This window comes from Barbus barbus (assembly GCF_936440315.1).
Source record: "Barbus barbus genome assembly, chromosome: 2".
In the NCBI taxonomy this organism is placed as follows: domain Eukaryota; kingdom Metazoa; phylum Chordata; class Actinopteri; order Cypriniformes; family Cyprinidae; genus Barbus; species Barbus barbus.
In genome coordinates, this window is record NC_136730.1 from 23,923,110 (window position 1) to 23,943,524 (window position 20,415).

General features: G+C 36.0%; 1 protein-coding gene across 3 annotated transcripts in view; it reads right to left on the bottom strand.

The window, feature by feature from the left end:
• Positions 1–15,958, bottom strand: part of ptprja (protein tyrosine phosphatase receptor type Ja) — a 29,149-nt gene extending 13,191 nt beyond the window's left edge. For all 3 annotated transcript variants that reach the window (XR_013785645.1, XR_013785646.1, XM_079444058.1), the window contains exons 1-11: positions 15,721–15,958; positions 8,144–8,165; positions 7,757–7,951; positions 7,479–7,577; positions 4,823–5,083; positions 4,441–4,716; positions 4,034–4,294; positions 2,639–2,890; positions 2,249–2,506; positions 1,472–1,723; positions 286–552 (exon numbers count right to left, since the gene is read on the bottom strand). Coding sequence is in view for 1 of the 3 variants with exons in the window: in XM_079444058.1 (XP_079300184.1) it covers positions 286–552; positions 1,472–1,723; positions 2,249–2,506; positions 2,639–2,890; positions 4,034–4,294; positions 4,441–4,716; positions 4,823–5,083; positions 7,479–7,577; positions 7,757–7,951; positions 8,144–8,165; positions 15,721–15,789 (2,212 nt within the window). In the remaining 2 variants the exon portion in view is untranslated. The remainder of the gene's footprint in view (positions 1–285; positions 553–1,471; positions 1,724–2,248; positions 2,507–2,638; positions 2,891–4,033; positions 4,295–4,440; positions 4,717–4,822; positions 5,084–7,478; positions 7,578–7,756; positions 7,952–8,143; positions 8,166–15,720) is intronic.
• Between the last annotated feature and the right edge of the window lie 4,457 nt (positions 15,959–20,415).

A 20,415-nucleotide genomic window follows, 5' to 3' on the forward strand; every position in this document is an offset into this window, starting at 1 on the left:
AGATGATTGGGTTAATAGCTCGTTTAGAGAACCTTTTCATGATATGCTAATTGTTTGAGATAGGAATTTTGGGTTTTCATGAGCTGTATGCCAAAATCATCAATATTAAAACAATAAAAGGCTTGAACTACTTCAGTTGTGTTGTAATGAATCTAAAATATATGAAAGTCTAATGTTTATCAGTACATTACAGAAAATAATGAACTTTATCACAATATGCTAATTTTTTTAAAAGGACCTGTATGTATTAAGTACTGTGTTGCCATATGTAGTGTGGTTACTTACTACTGCAGGCGGTTATAAACTGGGGATCAGACTTGGTGCCTCCAGCTGTCTGTGTGATAATGCTGATATTGTATTGACTAGCCGACTGCAGTGACAGTAGCTGCGCCATGGTGTTACTCACATTCTTCTGGTCAGCTGTGCCATTAGGGTGTGTGAAGGCAAGCAGGTAGGAGTAACCGGATTTCTGACTATCAAGCTGCTGCCAGCTCAGAGTTATACTAGTCTCTGTATATTCATTCACTCTTACAGCAGTTACAGCAGTAGGATCTGAAAACCATTCACAAAAAATCCATACATATCAGCAGCGTTCTGTTCAAAAATGGGCTGTACAGCACCAAGGGTCCTATTCGCTAACAAACTGCATTAACCACCAGTATAGCATACAATAATAAGTTTCAACATACAAGTTCCCTAAAGGGACAGTTCACCAAAAAAATTTAAATTCTGTCATTTATTCACTCTCATGTCGTTCCAAACCCATAAGACTTTTTCATTCTTCTTTAGAACTCAAATTAAGATATTTTAGTTCGTTTTATATACCATAATTTTTATCCATCAACAGCAACCAACTTTTAATCAAATCTTCATAAAACTAATCCATATGAATCGAGTGGTTAATTCAAGTCTTCTGAAAGGACATGATCACTTTAACAGAATTAATTTAGGCTTTTATTCACATATAAACATTGATCAACACATGCATAGAAAGAATCAAATTTGGTAAATAGAATCTCAATCATACTTGCTTGGCATGTGAGAACCTAATTGGTTCGCATGCATAAGTCCAGAATAACACCAAGTTAAATCTGTTCATAATCTTAAGAGAGAATATTAAAAATAGCTTTATTTGAGTTTCGAAGATGATCTTACGGGTTTGGAACGACAGGTGAGTAAAGAAAATGTCTGAATGGTATTTTTAGGTGAATTATCATCATCTTCCAAAGAACCATTAATTTGAATTCAATGACAAAAAGTCTGCATACAGACATTACTTTCTATTTCAACAATGCAACATTACAACCTTTTGGATTTTCAACCACCATATGAAATCAGATACTTGTCTACAGCTAGCCACATGGATAAAAATTTACAAATGTGCACTGCTTGTCGGCGCGGATGGCCATGTGGGCAAAACATGCCAAAAAACCCCCCAAAACAAAACAAAAAACAAATGTGCATTGCTTACTTGTATATGCAGTGAGATACTGAGGAGAGCTGAAATATCCCATTGCACCTACAGTCCTCACACTGATGTTGTACTGGACACCTGCACTGAGTCCCGTCAGAGAGCTGTAGTTTTGGCTGCAGTTCAGCATGTTGTTGTTGTATGACAACTGGAAGTAGTGTGATACTGAGCTCATGTTAAGTGGTCGAGCCCAGCTGATGTGCAGTGAGTTTGTGCTCCGAACTATCACAAACTCACCAGGAGGAGTGGGCACTGGAATGACAACAATATAAATCACAGCTGTGATACACACACACAGGCATAGAGCACCACCTGCAGGTCATCAAGTGACATTCTCATATTCTCATATGCATGTTATAAAATTATGAAATCCATTAATGGTTTAATAAACATTTGTAGCTGTAACACAAACAGCTAATGGTGACCTAAAACTCAAACTTTTACTAAAATGTCAAACCGTTAGTAACATATACTGTGCAAAATATTAGGAAACTTGCGCAATTTCTAAAAACTGCACAGTCGTGTAAACAGTGCAATACCCTTTCTTGAAAAAGACACTTCAGTACTATTTTCAATGTAATATGCCTGGTTAAAACAGATTAGTCAGCTCTTTGTTTCTGAAAGCAAAGGCCTTACTTCCTTTTCCCACATTCAAAGTGCATACAAATCAGTATATGCTGATACAACAGTATGTAGTGTGTGTTTTATTTGTGTGTAGGGCTTGTACATACATAATTCACAGTGTGTGCTTGTTTTGGGGTGTGTGAAGGGTCTTACAGGTGGCATTGGATACACTATCGCTGTCCTGCCTTATGGATCCACTGATACTTGTGACAATGGCATTGTATTGAGTTCCAGGTAGTAGGTCTGAGAACACCACAGCTGTTGCATTCGTTCGGTTTTCTGTCTTTAAAACATTTCCGTTCAACAGGATTTTGACGTTGTAGAGACTCACAGTGCCATCAGGCGGTCTCCACTCCACTCTCATGCTCTGAGTAGTGCCAACCGCAGAAATATTGGATGCTTTGCCAAGCCCTGATAACACCAAATAAGAGAGGAGGGAAAACTATTCAACAACACAGACCAACAGACAAAACTGTAAGCAACACAGATGGAAAGTTGTGATACAAAGCCATTAATGGGTTGCAGTATAAAAGGAACAAGTACCTGTAAATGCAGAGATGGTTACAGAATCAGAGCTCATGCCATTTGCTACAGTTTGCACAGTAAAGGTGTAGTTGTTCCCGGGGATCAGGTTAGCGACATTTGCGGTCTCATTGATACTCTGTATCCATCGTTCGCCATTTACACTCACATTATATTGATATGAAGATTTGTAGTCACTCTGACGAAACCATGAAAGGCGCATCTCAGTGGTGCCAACAGGAAAGGCTATTAAATTAGTCACTGACAGTGGCTCTGAAAAAGAATGCACATAATCATATTCTGCACTTATTAGATATTAATGCGTGTGAATTAAAGTAAGCAAAGACTAAAGACCTTAGTCAAGGTAGAAGCCATATTGAATTTAAAGTGAATGAAAACAAGGCTTTTGAGGGATAGACTTGCTGCCTTTAAAATGGTGGGAACTGTATAAAGGTTCTTGATCATGTGTAATTTCCACAACTCACAACCTTTGAAACTGTTTTAGGAAGTTTTAAAAGAGGTTACAATCCATTGAACGCACTGTACTTTAGCCTGACAGCCTCGTTTTCATTTCTGTCAAAAGATTTAATGCTGCTACCTTCACAAAAGATTAATATTAATATTCTGGACAATATGGATAATACAGTCATTATTTTAATGATCTGGCTAAAAGACGATAAATGGCAGATAAAATTATATACTATTTTGTCTAAAACTGTATGATAATATAATATGTAGTATAAAATACTGAATATTCATTTTGAGATTTGCTATAGGCTACTTTTCACTGTTAATACATTATTAGTGTTTTTAAAGATTAATTGGTATCAATCTGGTATAGGGACCAATTCTCACTATTAACTAGTTGCTTATTAGCATGCATATTATTAACATATTGGCTGTTTATTTGTACTTATTTGTATTGTTTATTTGTACTGTACTAACTTACTAACTATTAATTAGGAGTTTATTGAGGCAAAAGTAATAGTTAATGGTTTGTTAATAGCAATTGGACTTTAAAATATAGTGTGAACGATAAACTTAAAGTGAGCTTTAGACGAGGGGGAAAAAATCTGAATGTAAAAATAAGATAAGCATGCACAGAACAAGCATGCACAAAAATAATTCCACAGTCGCCTGATAAATGTTTATATTGATAAAAATATCTGTAGTGTCGACAAATAACCAATATGGTAACAATATATTGTATATTCCTAGTATTAGGCATATATTAAAAAGGTTCCCACTTAATATATAGTCTATATACACAATCACATAAAGAGGGACAGCAGCACTGTAACATTAAAGCTTAATGCAGAATGCCTATTACTTACCTGAAAACCTCATTACACAAAACTTACACTAAAATATTTAGCATCTACAGTTTGGAGAGAGATGTATAGTATTTACACTCACTGGTATTACATTGTATGAGCTGTGAGAGTCCAAATATGTTGGCAGCTATTATGAGTGCTCTGGCACTACAATTATACTGAGTCCCAGGCTGCAATGGAGTAATCTGATAATTGTTGGATGTGGTACTGAAAGTCTGATCAAGTGAAGTGATGGTGAGATTGTAGGAGAACAGGCTGAAGTTCCCAATAGGGGGGAGCCAGGTCAGATTGACTGAATTTGTGCTCACAGCAGAAACGGCCAGATTTTGCACTGCATTAGGAGCTGCGGAAACAAAAACATGCTTATGCACCATACACCCTGTAAAAAATATATACTGTAAATCTAACTGTAGATTTAAGTTGCAGTTTTTACTTTTTACTATCAACAGGTTCGGTAAAATGCATGCTGTGCTGTGTGCTTTACAATACCTGTATATGCAGAGAGGTTTACATATGAGCTCCTGAGCTCTTTTACTCCTACGGTGACCACAGTTATGTCATACTGACTGCCGGGTAATAAATTTGTGATTGTCACGTTTAAAGAGTTGGTATGATTCAAAGTTAGGTAGACCCCCGTCTGGTTAGATCTATATGACACTTCATAGGACACAGTGACTCCATCCATTGATAAGGGTTTCGACCACAGCAAAGAAATAGACACATTTGTCTGTCCGCTCACTTGGACAGCTTCGGGTGGGTTAGGCTCTAAAGGGAAATATCACACACAAATACATGATGGTTCTGCAAATGTAGGGTTGTGTTTGATGTTATGGTGATGGAGATGGGGAGTGTGTGAAGTTTTTTGACTCACTAGTTGCAACCAGCACTATGTTAGAGCTGTTCTTCAGGACTCCACTGGAGGTGGTCACAGTGAGGTTGAAAACACGTCCGGCCGTGAGGTTACTGATGACTGAAGAGTTGATGGGACTGTTATAGGTGAGGGATATGTTCAGCTCGGTACCAGATATGTTCACCGTATACGAGTCCACATGACCAAGAGGGACTGCCCAGCCCACGGTCAAACTACTGTTACTGGAATTCAGCACAGTTAAATTCTCCACTTGTGCTGGACCTACACAAAGGAAATCAGACTTTCATTAATATACATATTAATACACATTAATATAAAAGTAAACACACACAAACCTTTGATTTACTCCACAATACAATAAAGACACCTTGAAACTCCCTGTTCTCTTCGGTCTATAGCACTTACTTGTGTTTTGGGAAATCTCAGCAGTACGCCCCTCAGTGCGGTTATCAGAGGCCACTGAGGTGACGCTGAAGGTGTATTTGGTGCCGGGTGCAAGTTGTGAGATTAGCATGGAGGTGTGGTTAGTAGTGAGAAGCAGGTTTTCACCCCAAGCTACTCTATAATACAGGCTGATGCCATTTTGAAGTGTCCAGTTCAGGTTCACTGAGCTCACAGTGATGGAGTGCACAGACAGGTTACTAACAGACTCAGGGCCTGTCAGTGCAAGAGAGTGGACATGGACGTGTGTGAGTGTGAGAATGTGGACATGGACACCCAAAAATGAAAGTCTGTCATTATTTACTTACTCCCATAAAACAGAGATGTTTAGCAAAACATTTACGCTGCTTTGTGCTATACAATGAAAGTGGATGGTTACCAAAAGCGGTCAAGCTCCAAAAAGGAAAAAAGTTTTCAAATGTAATTTGTGCATGCACATATTCCAATATGATTTGTAGCAATCAGTCAGGTCACATGCAATAACCAGTGAATTCGGCATCAGTTATGTCAGAACTGTCTTAATGCACAACAATTTGAATATGCATATGCACAAGTGAGATGTGAGAGTTTCAACGGAGGGAGAAATGTAAACATTTCTAAAGTTTTGGTTGATTCTTCACACAAAGCTATCATACTGTATGATTTTTTTAAAACGTAAGTCATATGGTGTTTTTGTGTTATTTCTGGAACTTGGGAGTCTCTGGTCATCATTCATTTCACTGTATGGAAAAATGCCCCTGACATTCTGTTAAATATCTTATTTTGTGTTCAACTGAAGAAAGAAAGCCATAAAAGAACATGAAGGTGAGTAAATGATGACAGATTTTTCATTTAGAAATTAAGGTTTTTGGTAACACTATTTAAACCCGTTAGGTATAATTCATTATAAAGGGTTATTAAAGGGTATAATGCATTATATTTATTCATAATGTGTGTTGTAATACATTATTTCTTGTCATAAATAATTACAACCAAATTTAAAATGCATAGTGTAACGATGAATTAATAAGTGTTATTATACGGTGGCCGAGATTTCTCAAAGCGCTGCAAATGAAAAAACCCATGCAAATAGAAAAACCACCTGCAAATTATGCAAACATCATCAATTTGACAACACGTGCTGCAAATACTCACAACACAAAGAATAAAGAAGCATGCTGCAAAAACAGAAACGCGCTGAAAATAGGCACAGACCAACTCGGAAATGTTAAAGGGAACCGCAAAGTGACGAACATGGCTAGGACATATTTATCAATGTTTGCTCTGAAAGGTGAGTTTTTTGTTTATTTTAACATCCTGCTCATACGATTCCTTACAGTTTTTTTCTTTTTTTGATTATTAGCCTAAATAAGCTGACGAAATACACAATTACTGTAACTGTGAAAGGTTATGTAAGCTGGTTAACTTAATTTTACAACTTCCCTTACAAAAAATAACCATAGCCTACGGTTTTACTATTAAAATTTATTAATAAAAATATTTATTATATTAAAAACAAAAAATGGTTACTATAGTTAAACCATGGTATGCACAAATTAACCATGGATTTACTACACTAACCAAAGTTTAACCATGGTATTTGTACAACTCTGGTTATACAAATGGTAATCAATACACCCAAAAAAATATTTTTTTTCGTTTTGTTGGGGTAATTTTGTTGTGGTCTGTGCTACTTATGCATTTCTTTATTTGTTTGTGTTGTGAGCATTTGCAGCACATGCGCTGTTAAACTGTTGAAGATGTTTTCTTAATTTGCTGGTGCTTGTTTTTTTTGCTATTTGCATGTGTTTTCTTAAGTTGCAGCACGTTGAGCTCTCTCGGCCACCGTATTATTATGCATTAACTCTGGTTACAATTATTCATGAAATGATTATAAGGTGCATTACAAGGCATAATTAATGCATTAAAACTACTTTCATAATGCATTATACATTAGTAAAATGTTACCAGGTTTTCTTTAATGCAATTGCCTGTAACTGTACACATTCATGTTTTTAGAAACACTGTACAATATCACATATCATATATGTTTTTTAATTATTCATGTTTTACTCAAATTAAACAAACATGCTACTCTATAAAAAGTATGGTGTTGTTTCAGCTAACTAAAACACACCAGATCCAAAAATATTTTTATTTTAAGTTCAGTTGATACACTATAATGTAAAAAATTATGATTTTTTTGTATTATTGATTGTGGTTGGCTAGGACTTACGGAGAGTAAAAGACTGATTGGTCAGTGGAAACTGGCCTGTCCAGTTCAGACATACTGAGGTGGAGTTGGGCTGCGTGATAGTCAGATTGCTGGAATAATCTGTTGTGCAAGTAGAGAAATATTGAGAAGGTGAGTGACTGAAAGAATGAGAAAAATGCATGAAAGAGTGATATGATGAATGTGATTGAGGGGAAAAAGGCAGAAATATTATTTTCATCCTTTCCGGGCAACAATGGCCTTAATGTTCAAAGCCGTTTTTAGAAGTGGTAAAGACTTACTGGTGGAGAGGTTTGCGCAACACACAACTGAACAGTTGATCTTGAAGTAATACGTGTTTCCAGGCAGCAGTCCAGTTACTGTGATGCTATTCTGTGCACTTGTAATGCTGGCGTTCTGCACACTGCACGAGGTGTCTCCTACAAATATAGTGATGTCTAAGGTTGTGGGGTTTGACTTATATTGGCACACTGCACCTAAATAAAGACACAAAACCAGAATATTATAGGGAAATGCCCAACATTATTTGATGCAAATCACATTAAACACTTGATGCAAATCACATCAAGTGTTTAAGCTTAAAAGTACTGGTAAATATAATTGATACAGACTGCACAAATGAAGATCTGTTTATCAGGAAAAGTGAGTTTAGACATGATTATACTTACATTCAGAGTGCCCATAAGGGATCTGGGGAAGAAAACAACAACATAACTTTGTCAGATGTATTACGGTTTCATTTTGCTTGCTGATTAGCAGCACATGAATCCACAGCAGTAACAAGCTTAAGCAAGTTTCAAACTACAAGTAAAGCACAACTTCCATTGTGCAATATCTGTTTCAGATATAGATCTATTATCTGCACCACAGTGACGTTAAATGAGCTCTATAAGAAAAAAGAGGAAGTATACACAGCGTAGTATAATGTTACAAAAAAAAAAAAAAAAGAAGAAGTTAACTACACAGTCTATTAATGCACACTGAGCCAATGCTGTGTGAAGTCCAAGCAGGCCTGACAGTTCTCTTTACCTGCATTGAAGTTCAACTAAATCTAACCATAAGCTATATTTACCCACCACTAGTGAAATTAGTTGGGCCAATTAAGTAGCCTACTTTATAAAGCTAAAATATTATTTTTCTAAAAGTACAAATTGTGCTACTTGGAAAAAGCTAAAATATACAATACTTTTGATTAACACTTTTGGGTCACCACTTGATCCCCATACATTAATTTCTTATTATTATTAATTGTTGACGAGTTCAGTATTATTCTAAAATTTGGGGAATGGTAATAAGGATGAGTAGGTGTATAAAGTATATAGATGTAAGTGCCTGGCATGATATGCTACTACATTTCTTTATTCTACCCATTTCTCTTTCCTACTTCTGAGCAGTATTTTCATTGGCCTATAATGAAACTGACACCCACCGCCTGGCTATGATTGGTTGCTTATCTGGGACATCCTCATTGTCAAATTTGTAAAGGAAATCTGATCTTTTTTTTCTGCTTGAGCCACAACTTCTGTATTGGTATCAACGATACACATCTTTTAACTCTGTGGTTAGATTCTAGGCACTAAACAACGTGCAACAGTAAGAATGAAGAGAAAGAATACAAACAATACAAACACATATCTCCATCCAATCATTTTTTGAAATGATTAAATCTAAAAACTTTGGACAGCTTATTTTGTTTGTAATAACTGTTACTGGTGTTAACAGTGTGTAACTAATAAAGCCTCTTTGATAGTCCTCATCTGAGTTCACACATGACTTAAAACAAGTGCCGCATGCCTGCTGATGCCATACATAAAAGAATTGCATTAATGAGATAAGACACCTTTATTACAAGATTATTGTTTTGTATATTATAGTCATCTAGCATTAAAAAGCCATTTTTACCAGTAAACTTTAAAGGATTTTTTTCAGTTGTTTTATGTTATTATTATTTTGTGTGTATTTTGTGTCTGTATGCATGTATGGTTGTATTCTGCCTATCTTGGACAGGACACTCTTGAAAAAGAGATTTTTAATCTCAATGAGTTTCTTCCTGGTTAAATAAAGGTAATAAAACCTAAACTGCAAATTATCAAACCTCGGTTTTGTTATACAAAAAGGATTTTCTTTTTTCTTATGTGGTCCTCAATATAAGGGAAAATGAGACAGAAGTACAATGAAGGTATCTAAAGTAGCATGTTTAAGCAAAACTGAATTAGAATGAAGGAATATATTACACTAAAATACCAGTTTATACTTTGGAGATTTAACTTAAATTCAGTACCTTATATGATGGGGTAAGTTAAAACTCTGGCTCAACTTACCCCACAGCATTTGGCTCACTTTGTCCTATAGCTGCTATTTTGGAATAAACAAACTAGCTTACCAATTCAAGCTAATATTTAGATAAATGATTTGCATGGTTTTATATGTTGCTAAATCACCAATATGCATCATAAATATTTTTAGACCTGGATAAAATTGCCTTTGATATAACATCCATAGCATCTGTTATGCACACATTTTACTTTGACTAGCCAGAAAACTGTTTTTAAAGTAAATGGGTGCCTTCTACTCCTCCCATGTGTTTTTCCTTGTCACAGTCCAAGATACAGGGGTGGGCAATTGACAAGAAAATGACGCTGGTCTTTTTGAACACACACAATTGAAGGCCAGTGTGCCAGTTGGGACAGGGATATACAGAGTCCACGGTGAACTATGCTTTTTATGAAGGCTTACTCCAAATACTGCTGAAACGGTTTACAAACACTGTACCATCTAGGCTTTGGCTTTATTAATTCCTGGTAAGAGACATGCAGCATTCTTGATTTTATGTCAAAGCCAAAATAACAGACATGGCAGAAAGGAAATTCAGCTGTCAATTAAGGAAGTTATTATGTACATTTAAAATAATAATAGGAATTAGGAACTTAAGTGCAAATGATATCTAACTAGCTGTTGAAACTAAATCATTAGTTCCACATGTCTAGTGATGCATGTAAACCACACGCACCAATGGACCCTTTTCACATTTCCAGGTTCATCACAGTTGGGTAAACTTCTTCCAATATCGAACAGAAACTATAACAAAAATCATTTTTGCATTCTCATTTGTTCTAAAAGCAAAAGATAAAATCCACGATAACATTTCTATATTTCTATAGTAGTTTTTAAGACTTGATTTTCTAAAGGAATCTACCGGAATAAATCATGCAAAATCTGAATTAAATAAATTATTTAATCTATGGAACAATGAATTTAATATTATGAAATGTGCTCATTTATTTTAAGTTGATTCTCAAAAGCCTGTGATTTTGAGTTTGTATTTGACTTTAAATAATTTTGTACAATTAAAAGACTGTTACAGCCAGACATCTCAAGTAGGAAGAAAAGCTCACTGAACAAAGCATCCAAACTCATTTATCCATAACCAAGCTCTACTCTTCTGCACAAAGGTCACAATAGAAACTTCAACATAACAGAAACTTTCAAATGTCAAACTGAACATTAAACATTAATAGATGTTTCCCTTCAAACAAAAACACAAAGTAGCACTTCATTTCAATATTTACTCTCCATATTCAGCCATATGCAAAGCAACAATCACCGCCAAAATAAAACTGCAAAATTGAGCTAAATTTTTAAAATTAATAGGTAGCCTTCTTTCTTTATTATTATTTTTTTATAGTTTAATCAGTTCCTCAATTCAAGCTTCCTTAAAAAATGAAGACAAAATATTTCTTGGTTTTATTAGTGAAAAGTTCTCAATATTTTCTATACAGCACTCAACCACAATTTCTTTTATAAAATATACACACTACTTTTAATTATCACCTGAATATTTTTTCAATGAAAATTACAAGACCCATGATTCATTTATACAGTATACCCAATATGTTACCCTAATACCTGCAAATTACAGCTGTACTAATGAAAATGACAAACTCTGGAATTGAAATAGCCTTTTTTTCCATTTGTATTTGATAGTGCAATGCTTGTACTCACACACTCATATGTTTTCTATGGACTCTTTTCTTATCTGCAGCCCTACAGATCAGCCCTTCCACTGCCCGCAGGAAAGAGACCTTACCCAGAATGCCACTTCATTTCCGATGACTCTAGTAGCTAATGCTTTGGTCCAGATATTACACTATGAAATCAAACTAGAAGAATGTGTCAACTGTACTACCAAACAATTTTGCACAACATATAAAAAACAAAGATCTATACAGGCCTTCTATGATATGATTGCGCCTATGATTCGACTGCTACCACCAAAGCACTAAAAGTAGAGTTCATATTTGGCCTGTTAGTCCAACTTCAAAAAAATCAGACTGATGTGATTTTATTCAGACTAAAGCATTTACCACATTTTTTAAATGACAAGTTAAAAAAAAATTAATTGTGCTTGGTAATACACAGCTGCAAACGTACTTTCAAAAGTCAGTATAATGTAAATGTGGCATGGGGAAGTTCAGTAAACTGAAAGCAGGCTGCAACATTCAGTCTTTGAGGTTAAAACATGTTTCAGCAATTTTCCTGTAGTCAAACTAAAGTTGTTCTCTGAGAATGTCCAATATGTGTCAGATTAACACTTTTTTTAAAACAAAAACTTCAAACTTCTTCTTTTTGAATTGAGACAAGAGCTGTTTCAGCAACACACCCTGTTGTGTTAAGACGACTGTTCCCATCTAAAGGGGGTCAGAGAGCTCAAAATACACACTGCACAGAGATCATCATCACATCTGTCTGTAGAAACAAGTGTAAATACTCTAGGGGTGCTATTAGGGTGCTCTTTAAAAACAGGGTAGCATTACTGTAATACAGTAAAGCCTGTCACACGTACTAGTGTATGTACACAGAGCAATGAGAAATAAAACACTAAATAAATAAAACAAATAGTTTGTGCTTAAGTTCCACTCCACATTTGCATCACTACAGTGCAGATTGTATAAGAGCCCTGCTCTTCCTATAGAGCTACAAGGCCTTTTACAGCCTATTAAATGCATGCAAATACACCGAGACAGACACCGTATTTGCATGTTGCTGTTACTTCTCCATCTGGGCAACATACAGATAAACCTACAATCTTTCCCCAGCTATGATGAAAGGCTACCTCACATAACACACCTCTGAGTGGGCGTTTTAAATTTCGGTGCGTGTATGCCTGAGAGAGAGGTGCATGTACAGTATGTTTGAACTTCTGTATAAATGCTTTTTACTAAAGACTACAGAGCTTTTGTTGACAGAGTTTGAGATATGAAGGGTGAGACGTTGTGTAGACAGGACAGGAAATGAGACATAGACTGACAACTACATGAATGACAGTCTAAAACTGATTTGAAACTCCACCTAAGTGTTTTTACAGAAGAATAGGAATACATGCAATATTCACCTAATGACCAGTTGTACACAATACTTGTAACATAAAATACTGTCATAATTGTTGTAAATTAATAAAACATTGCCTTGCTTATTCTTTGCAAAAGTGCAGCATAATTAAACAAAGCAGCATTCTGACAATTCAATTTTAATGGCATATTAGCATAAATGCTAAATTATCTGTTTATTTATGACTTGTGCAATTTTATTTTGACGCCTGACATTTCAAGTTTGTGCGCATTTCAACTAGCTGTGACATACAATAACCCATTGAATGTGAATGAATGGACCAAAATTTACATTGAACACAGAACTGTGTGAGTGTGTGTGTGTGTAATCTATTCCACTCCGGAATAGGCCAGAATCCTTCTACAAGAGGGCATTATATACAACTGGACACAAGCATTTTTGGGAAGGCACAGAGAGGAACTTTATCTCACAGATGACTTAATTTCCAAACTTGGGGAAATGTACTGAAGTTCCAAACTTTAGAAATGAAGCACGCTTTCAAGTAAGTTGCACAATTCAGGCAGAGCTTCTGTTTTATTTACTTTCTTGTTTAACCAGTGAGCACCACTGAGCATCAAAGCTACTCAAAAATTTAGCTAGTTAAGCTATCAAGAAATGTACAGATACAGTAGTATAAAAAGTTATTAAATAAATAACTGTAATTTCATCTAATACATGGTTTTTTTAAAGTCATCTTCTAAGGACAAAAAAATAAAATAAATTATATGAGTGGTTTAAAAAATAGTGTAATTGTGATACAAATAATATATAGATATAGATAATACAGAAAATAGATAATGTGAGGACACCTAATTTTAACCTACAGCCACTATACTGTAAAGACAAAGCATTTCTAAAATGTTCACAATTTTTTTTTATGTTAACATGCAATTAACAAAATATTATGCACTAAAAATGAGCACATAATAAAACATAAGAGTATGTTTAAACTGTTAACATATTATACAGTACTAATTAATAAAAATAAAAAAATTGTGGAGGAGACATACCATATGTGACATATACCATGTACAGAATAATTCATAAAAACATGGCGATAAAGTATTGTTTTTGATAGTCATTTAGAAATCTTATTTGTTTCAATTGGTCATAGGTAAAAATTCACTTCATCCAGTGTTTTTTATGTTTTCTGTATCTTATCTGCTACCTCAGAAACCACATCATCTTATATAGTTAGTGAACTGTATGATTCAGACTGAATTGCAAAACCGTTTCACCAGTTCACTGAAAATAAATCACAAATTTTCAACATTGTTGTGATTCTAAATGGCTGACAGAAAAATACTAGACAACTTGACTGTGGAAATATTGTCAGGGTAAATGTAATGCCGTGGGAATTTTTTTTATTATTGTACATAATGCACACAACATTCTGTGAGAATATATAATTTGATTAAAGTTTTGACCTGATGGGAAAAGCTCTAGTATGGAAGACAAATAGATATTGCATGGCCAAAAAATGTCTCGGAAAATACTTCTTCAAATAGAAACACCACCCATAATAATGGTTATCACTATAGATGGCTGCAGTGATTAGAAATGAGAGAGGGAACGGTGGGGATCTAGACCTTTTCTTTTCCCTGTTCCGCACCTCTACGTCACAGTTTCCCCTTTTCTCCTCTACTGCCAACAGTGGTTTATTCTTCCTAAGTGGGCCGGGCATTATTTTCATGAGACATTCATGCAAAACACTGTACTTTCCTGGTGGTGTTAATTGCTGCACATCAAGGATTAATGCCATTTGGCACGCACATTTGCGCAAGAGGAGAGAACAGAGATTTCCTCTATATCAGGCAGTGGAATCATCATTTGGTTTCTTGTGAATCAGTGCAGGGCATTCCTTAAAATCACAAGCCTTATCTAGGTTTGGACAAAACTGTCCACGACGTCTCCACCCAGTTACACCAGCAGCTAATAAGGTTAACAAAGGCACTACTTCAAAGGTGACGGTTATATACAACACATAACAAGCAAACTTCATATGTAAAACATGATATCATATGACACGATCACATCTACACATGGAGAAACTGGGGTCAGAATCCTGTATCTGGGTGAGGTTATTGAAAATAGGAGAAACATTTATTCAATAAATCACTGTCAGGACAAAGCCAATCTCAAAAATCCCTGCTGTCTGTCAGCTTGCCAGTCTCTATCTGTCACACCAAGGCAAACCGACTGAGATGAGATGAACCTAAGAAATTTGCATAGATTACGGTTGCACTTCTGGTTAAAGAGAACATAATGGAAAATGTTCGCACATACCTAAATTCATCATGAAAAGCCGCCGATGTCAGACATCTTAGAACAGTCGTATTCATTAAGCAGATAGGTGGAAATATCATTTTACTAACATCACTATTGTGCACTAATCTGTAGCTTTGGATGCGGTCAAATGTTTTGGGGAAGAGTTTGTAAGTAGGAAAATAAGTTATTTACAACTCTCCATGAACCAAGACAAAATGTGTCAATTTGCTTATATTTCCCTTTCAAACGTTGTTCTTGTTATTGCATACAAAAGCATGTCAGCACATACGTCATATCGTGTAATTGTATTTAAAAGTAGAACAAAACAGTTCCAAAACGACGTTAAATTATAGTTAAAAGTCTTAAGAGAACTTTAGAAACTGATGAGGTTCAGTCACACAGGATGTCATACAAGCAAGCATGATTGATTTATTTTAACAGAGACACGAAACTAGTAGCTGCTACTTTTAAAAAACAGCTTTGAAAAGGGAGACCAACGTAGATCTAAACATCAACATTTAACACTTAATAAGACGAGAAAAAAGAAAGATAGAAAAATTGAGAGAGAGAGAGACAAAAAAGAACTTACCGAAACGACCACAGCAAACAAAACAGTTGCACGGAAGACACTGGCTTGAAGTAAAAAATGTTGACCCATAGTTGCAAAAAACAAACCAAAATATTTATGTCATTTCATAATTTGGTTAATTTCTCAGAGACTTTGTTATCTAGAAAAACTGTCTATCGTGCAAGATGAACACGCTGCTGAGGTGCGATGCTGCTCATTCCTGCTTCAGGTGCTCCTGAACTTTCTTCATCTCGACTCTTTCTCTTCACTGAGTGATGGGGGCGGGACGAAGCGATTAGCCCCGCCCCCGTGGTGTCCTTCTCGGCATCAACCCAAGTACTCCTCGCTGCAGACTGTAACCAGACATTAACTTTTATAACAGCACCAGCGGACGTTCACCCTTTCTAAAATCCTGTTGCAGGCATCAGAGCAGGCAAGGGAGGTTGAACTTTCCAAAAACTGCATTCAAATGGAACGCAACAGCAGTGCTTATGTAGCTAACCTTTGCATCAGAATTCAGATGCATTTATACCTTTTTTTCTATAACTCTTTAGCCTAGTCAATTTTTGATTTACATTTATGCTTTTGGAAGATGCTTTAATCCAAAGCAATTGCAAGTACACTCTTAAGGTGTACTTAGGTGCTTCAAGCAATGCCATAGAATAACCATTTGTGGTTCCACAAAGAACTATTCAGTCAAAGGTTCTTTAAAGAACCATCTCCTCCTTACCTTTTTATAATCTGAAGAACCTTCTTTCACCACAAAGAACCTTTTGTGAAACAGAAAGGTTCTTCAGATGTTAAAGGCTCTTTATTGAACCATTTAGACAAAAAGGTTCTTCTATGGCATCGTGAAGCACCTTTATTTTTAAGAGTCTATATGTTTGATCAGTTCCTGCATTCCCTGAGAATGAGAAAAGACTTTGAGATTGCTTGCCCCATGCCTTATTGTTTGAGCTACACCAGTTACTACGTTAATACAAATGTTATACCAGCTGTCAGAGCGCAATATAAACTGTGGTTTTAAGACAGGTCAAGAAAAACAAAACTGCAAATGAAGGATCTTAAAACAAGTGAAACTGAATGACAGTTTGCCATAGTGAAGGCTTGTAGGATGGAAATAACTGCATATGAATATGTAAGTAGAATGGGCTCACTATTCATGTATAAATATTTATAATGTTAACACATCATTAATTATCAAGAATACTTTAAGATATTAGAGAACAATTATTTGAGTTACTGAGAATTGTTATCAAGTAATAAAACCTTTGTTGTATTCATCAGTATTAAATTACATATTAGCTTCCTCAAAAACAAACAAAATCAAAATCCAAAAACAAATAATAACACAGTAATCAGTCTCTTACAAAGCCATATGAAACAGTATAGGTTTAAAGAATCAACATAAGTCAAAAATTTGGCCTGTGTGAACTCTGTGATACTTAAGTGACTAGTGAAGCCTAAGCCAGACGCTAACTGCTGATTATAGAAATGACACAACATTAGGGCTACAATATCATAATATTAATTATTTTTTGTTAGTGGCAATTTTGTGAGTAACTGAAGAAATCAAGACTAGCAGCAGTAGCACCCTCCCATGACAGATTTGCACCTCACATTCACACAACACATATTTCAAAGCTTGCTAAAAAATCAAATCTTGCTAACGATCTCAATATCTTCAAAATTTATCAAAAAACTTCATTAGTTCATTATGTGTTTGTGAGTATTGTCTACTGATTAGCAGTGTTGCCAATTTTAACAGTAGTTTTGTTGCAAAGTTCATTGAACTAGAGTCATAATACTTAGCCCAGCAGTTCAGTCTTCCTGTTTGTCAATTAGGACTTTCGCGTTTCCGGCTTCAAAGCACTAGATTGAAAGATTACTTTTCCATACTATTCCAGTCATTTTGACGTGTCATTCAGTCATACAAGACAGCTGTTTCAAGAACATACTATAGTAGACATGTTTGGGTCTTTGAATAGTATATCAACCATGATTTGTAGAGGCATTTAAAAAAAAAAAAAGTTTCCTAACATATCAATCCAAAGGCCCTCCCAAGCATCAGTTCACTTTGGGAGCTATTTATGCAGAAATCCAGACAATCAAGAATTCACTAACTTTTTTAGTGAATTTTTTTTTTCCAGAACTGTAAGTTACTTTTTGTTTCAGCTGAACAGTTCAGTAGCAGTCTTGATGATTTGGTATCAGTCCCATAACAGTGTTGCATTGTACATGCTTGTGGGCGCAGTTTTTTCTGCTTTGTGTTTCACTGTTCTCTGTGTTGCAACAGTTTTTCTTTTTTAGGGGGGTCTCAGTCCTGTTCAGTGAACTATGCAGTCTCCTGGGTAACAGAAAGCAAGAAAGAGTAGGGCAAACGCAATGACTAAACAGGAAGTGGTCATACATACAGATCTCTGGTGGATGAAACAGTGAAACTCTTATCTCCCCGCTCACAATAGAAGCCTTTTTTTTTTTTACCACACTGATCACAGCACTAAACGCTTTTGTAAACTCTAACTTCCTTTGCAAAATATGGGTGACAATTTGTAGTGCTAAAACTAATCTGTAAAAGTTTGATTACATATAGTTTTCAAGCCTAAGTGTAAATTTGACATTTTTTTAAAACAACAACAAAACATAAATAGTGGTGCAAAACTTGCCATAACAATTTTTTGTTTATGCAGATGTATTGCAGATGTAACTTGTTGATTATTTACTGGTACAGAATAGTTCAGTTATGATATTCGGGTCCCTCATTCAATGTACATCTATGTAATTTTCAGGTATAAATCTATATAAGTAATAGCACACTGCAAAATTTGAGGACTCATGGTGTGGGACGAGGTTAGTCAATTAGGGACATGTTCAAGTATCAGCAAAAAGTGCATAACAGTGTGTGTTTGGAGATGCATTTAAGTATTATTTGGAAAAGTTTTAAATGTCATTTAAGGAAAACAGAGGTTCCAATGATATTAAGTTGTTTGAAGTCAAACTTAAGCTTGAGCATAAGATGCATGTGTGTAAATTTAATTTCTGTCAGGACAGTATCTATGCCACCCCTCCCACAGAAACAGAAGCTATATCAACCACAACCAGCCTATATGTCTTTTTTCTCACAGCAGCAGCCATACCACATACCAGCTTCCGCCACTCCAACAGTAGCACCAACCTCTGTAAAGAAATACCACTTTAGCAACAAAAATACTATATATATATATATATATATATATATATATATATATATATATATATATATATATATATATATATATATATATATATATATATATATATATATATATATATATATATATATATATGTAGGACTTTAGAGTCTCATTATCAAGGAGATGCCAAAATTCTACAGTAATAGAGTTACCAAAGGCCTCTAAAACTCATGCTGCGTTTGCGTATAATGACCACGGGTGGCGCTGTTGATGTGAACAACAATGCAGACTAAAGTTAAGCACCACTAGATGGAAGCAGGTACTTGTAGAATATGCAGTCTTTGGGATTTTAAAACATTGAAAAATATAAGAAATAAGGAATTTAAAGAAAGAAAGGAAACGGAAACTGAATGAAAACATCTCATGATGTCAGATTCACAAACTGTGACAGACCCTCTTTTTGGAGGTGCAAAACATCCAGTATGTGCTTTCATTTGCTTTAGGAAATGACGCAGTTGCTAATGTGAGCGCTCAGGGGACTGGAGAGAGGTGAGGGCACTAAAGCGCATCCCTCTCCACCCCATTCTACCCGAGATACGTTGCCTAGGTTACACCTCCAGCTGCCACCTGAAGCAAAGCATCGCACCATCCGCTTCGCGAAAGACAATACGTCACACGTCAACACCTATTGAAAAGCACACAAAAGGGATGTCACGAAACAAAAATATACTCGCAAGCGAGAAAGACGGAGCATATTAAGCCACGCACGCACTCAGACCCTCCTCGTTGTGATTGTCAGTAGAGAGAGGCGGGCTCATATGGAGGGCCGCAGCTCGGCTCTGCAGCGACTGCAGCGTCTCCCGCTGCCTGCTCTTCCTCCGCGCGCGTCTCCGCGAGCGCTGTGATGTGAATATTAATGATGCTGCGCGAATCTCCGCGCTCATTTCCACCGCTTTCACCCATCTGAGAGGTAAGAGCGTATCCGTATTTTGCCGTTTACGGTGCGGTTTGCATTATTATTCAGTGTCCATTTCATGCCGTGGAAGCGCGCGTCGTGTTTTTGAGGATGCTCAGTCGACGCAGTGTTGTTATCAATGAAGAGCGAAGCGAGTCAATGAGCCAGGTCTTTCAGTATGGTGCCTGTGCGCATATTTATGCTGGCTGTTTCGTTCTTAAAAACTACCTCACCTTTGGGGACGTGTCATTCAAGCTATCACAACTAAACATTTGGTGGTCTTTAAGTTATGACTGGTGGACAATTGAAGGAAATGGTCTTTATGCTTATGGGGACGAAAAAACAGATGTACTTATCAGTATGTTTATAGTTAAAGAAGATAATTTCACAGAACCCATTGGATGGGTTTTTGGGAGATAGAGGGACGCATTTGTGATCCTTAAATGGTATTCAACAAGTGTAGACTATCTCACTCTGCTATGTGCCTGATATTCTCCAGATAGGCTGCCATTCTCTGTGTGTGTGTGTGTGTTTGTGTGTGTGTGTGTGTGTGTGTTTGTGTGTGTGTGTGTTTGTGTAACTGATTAC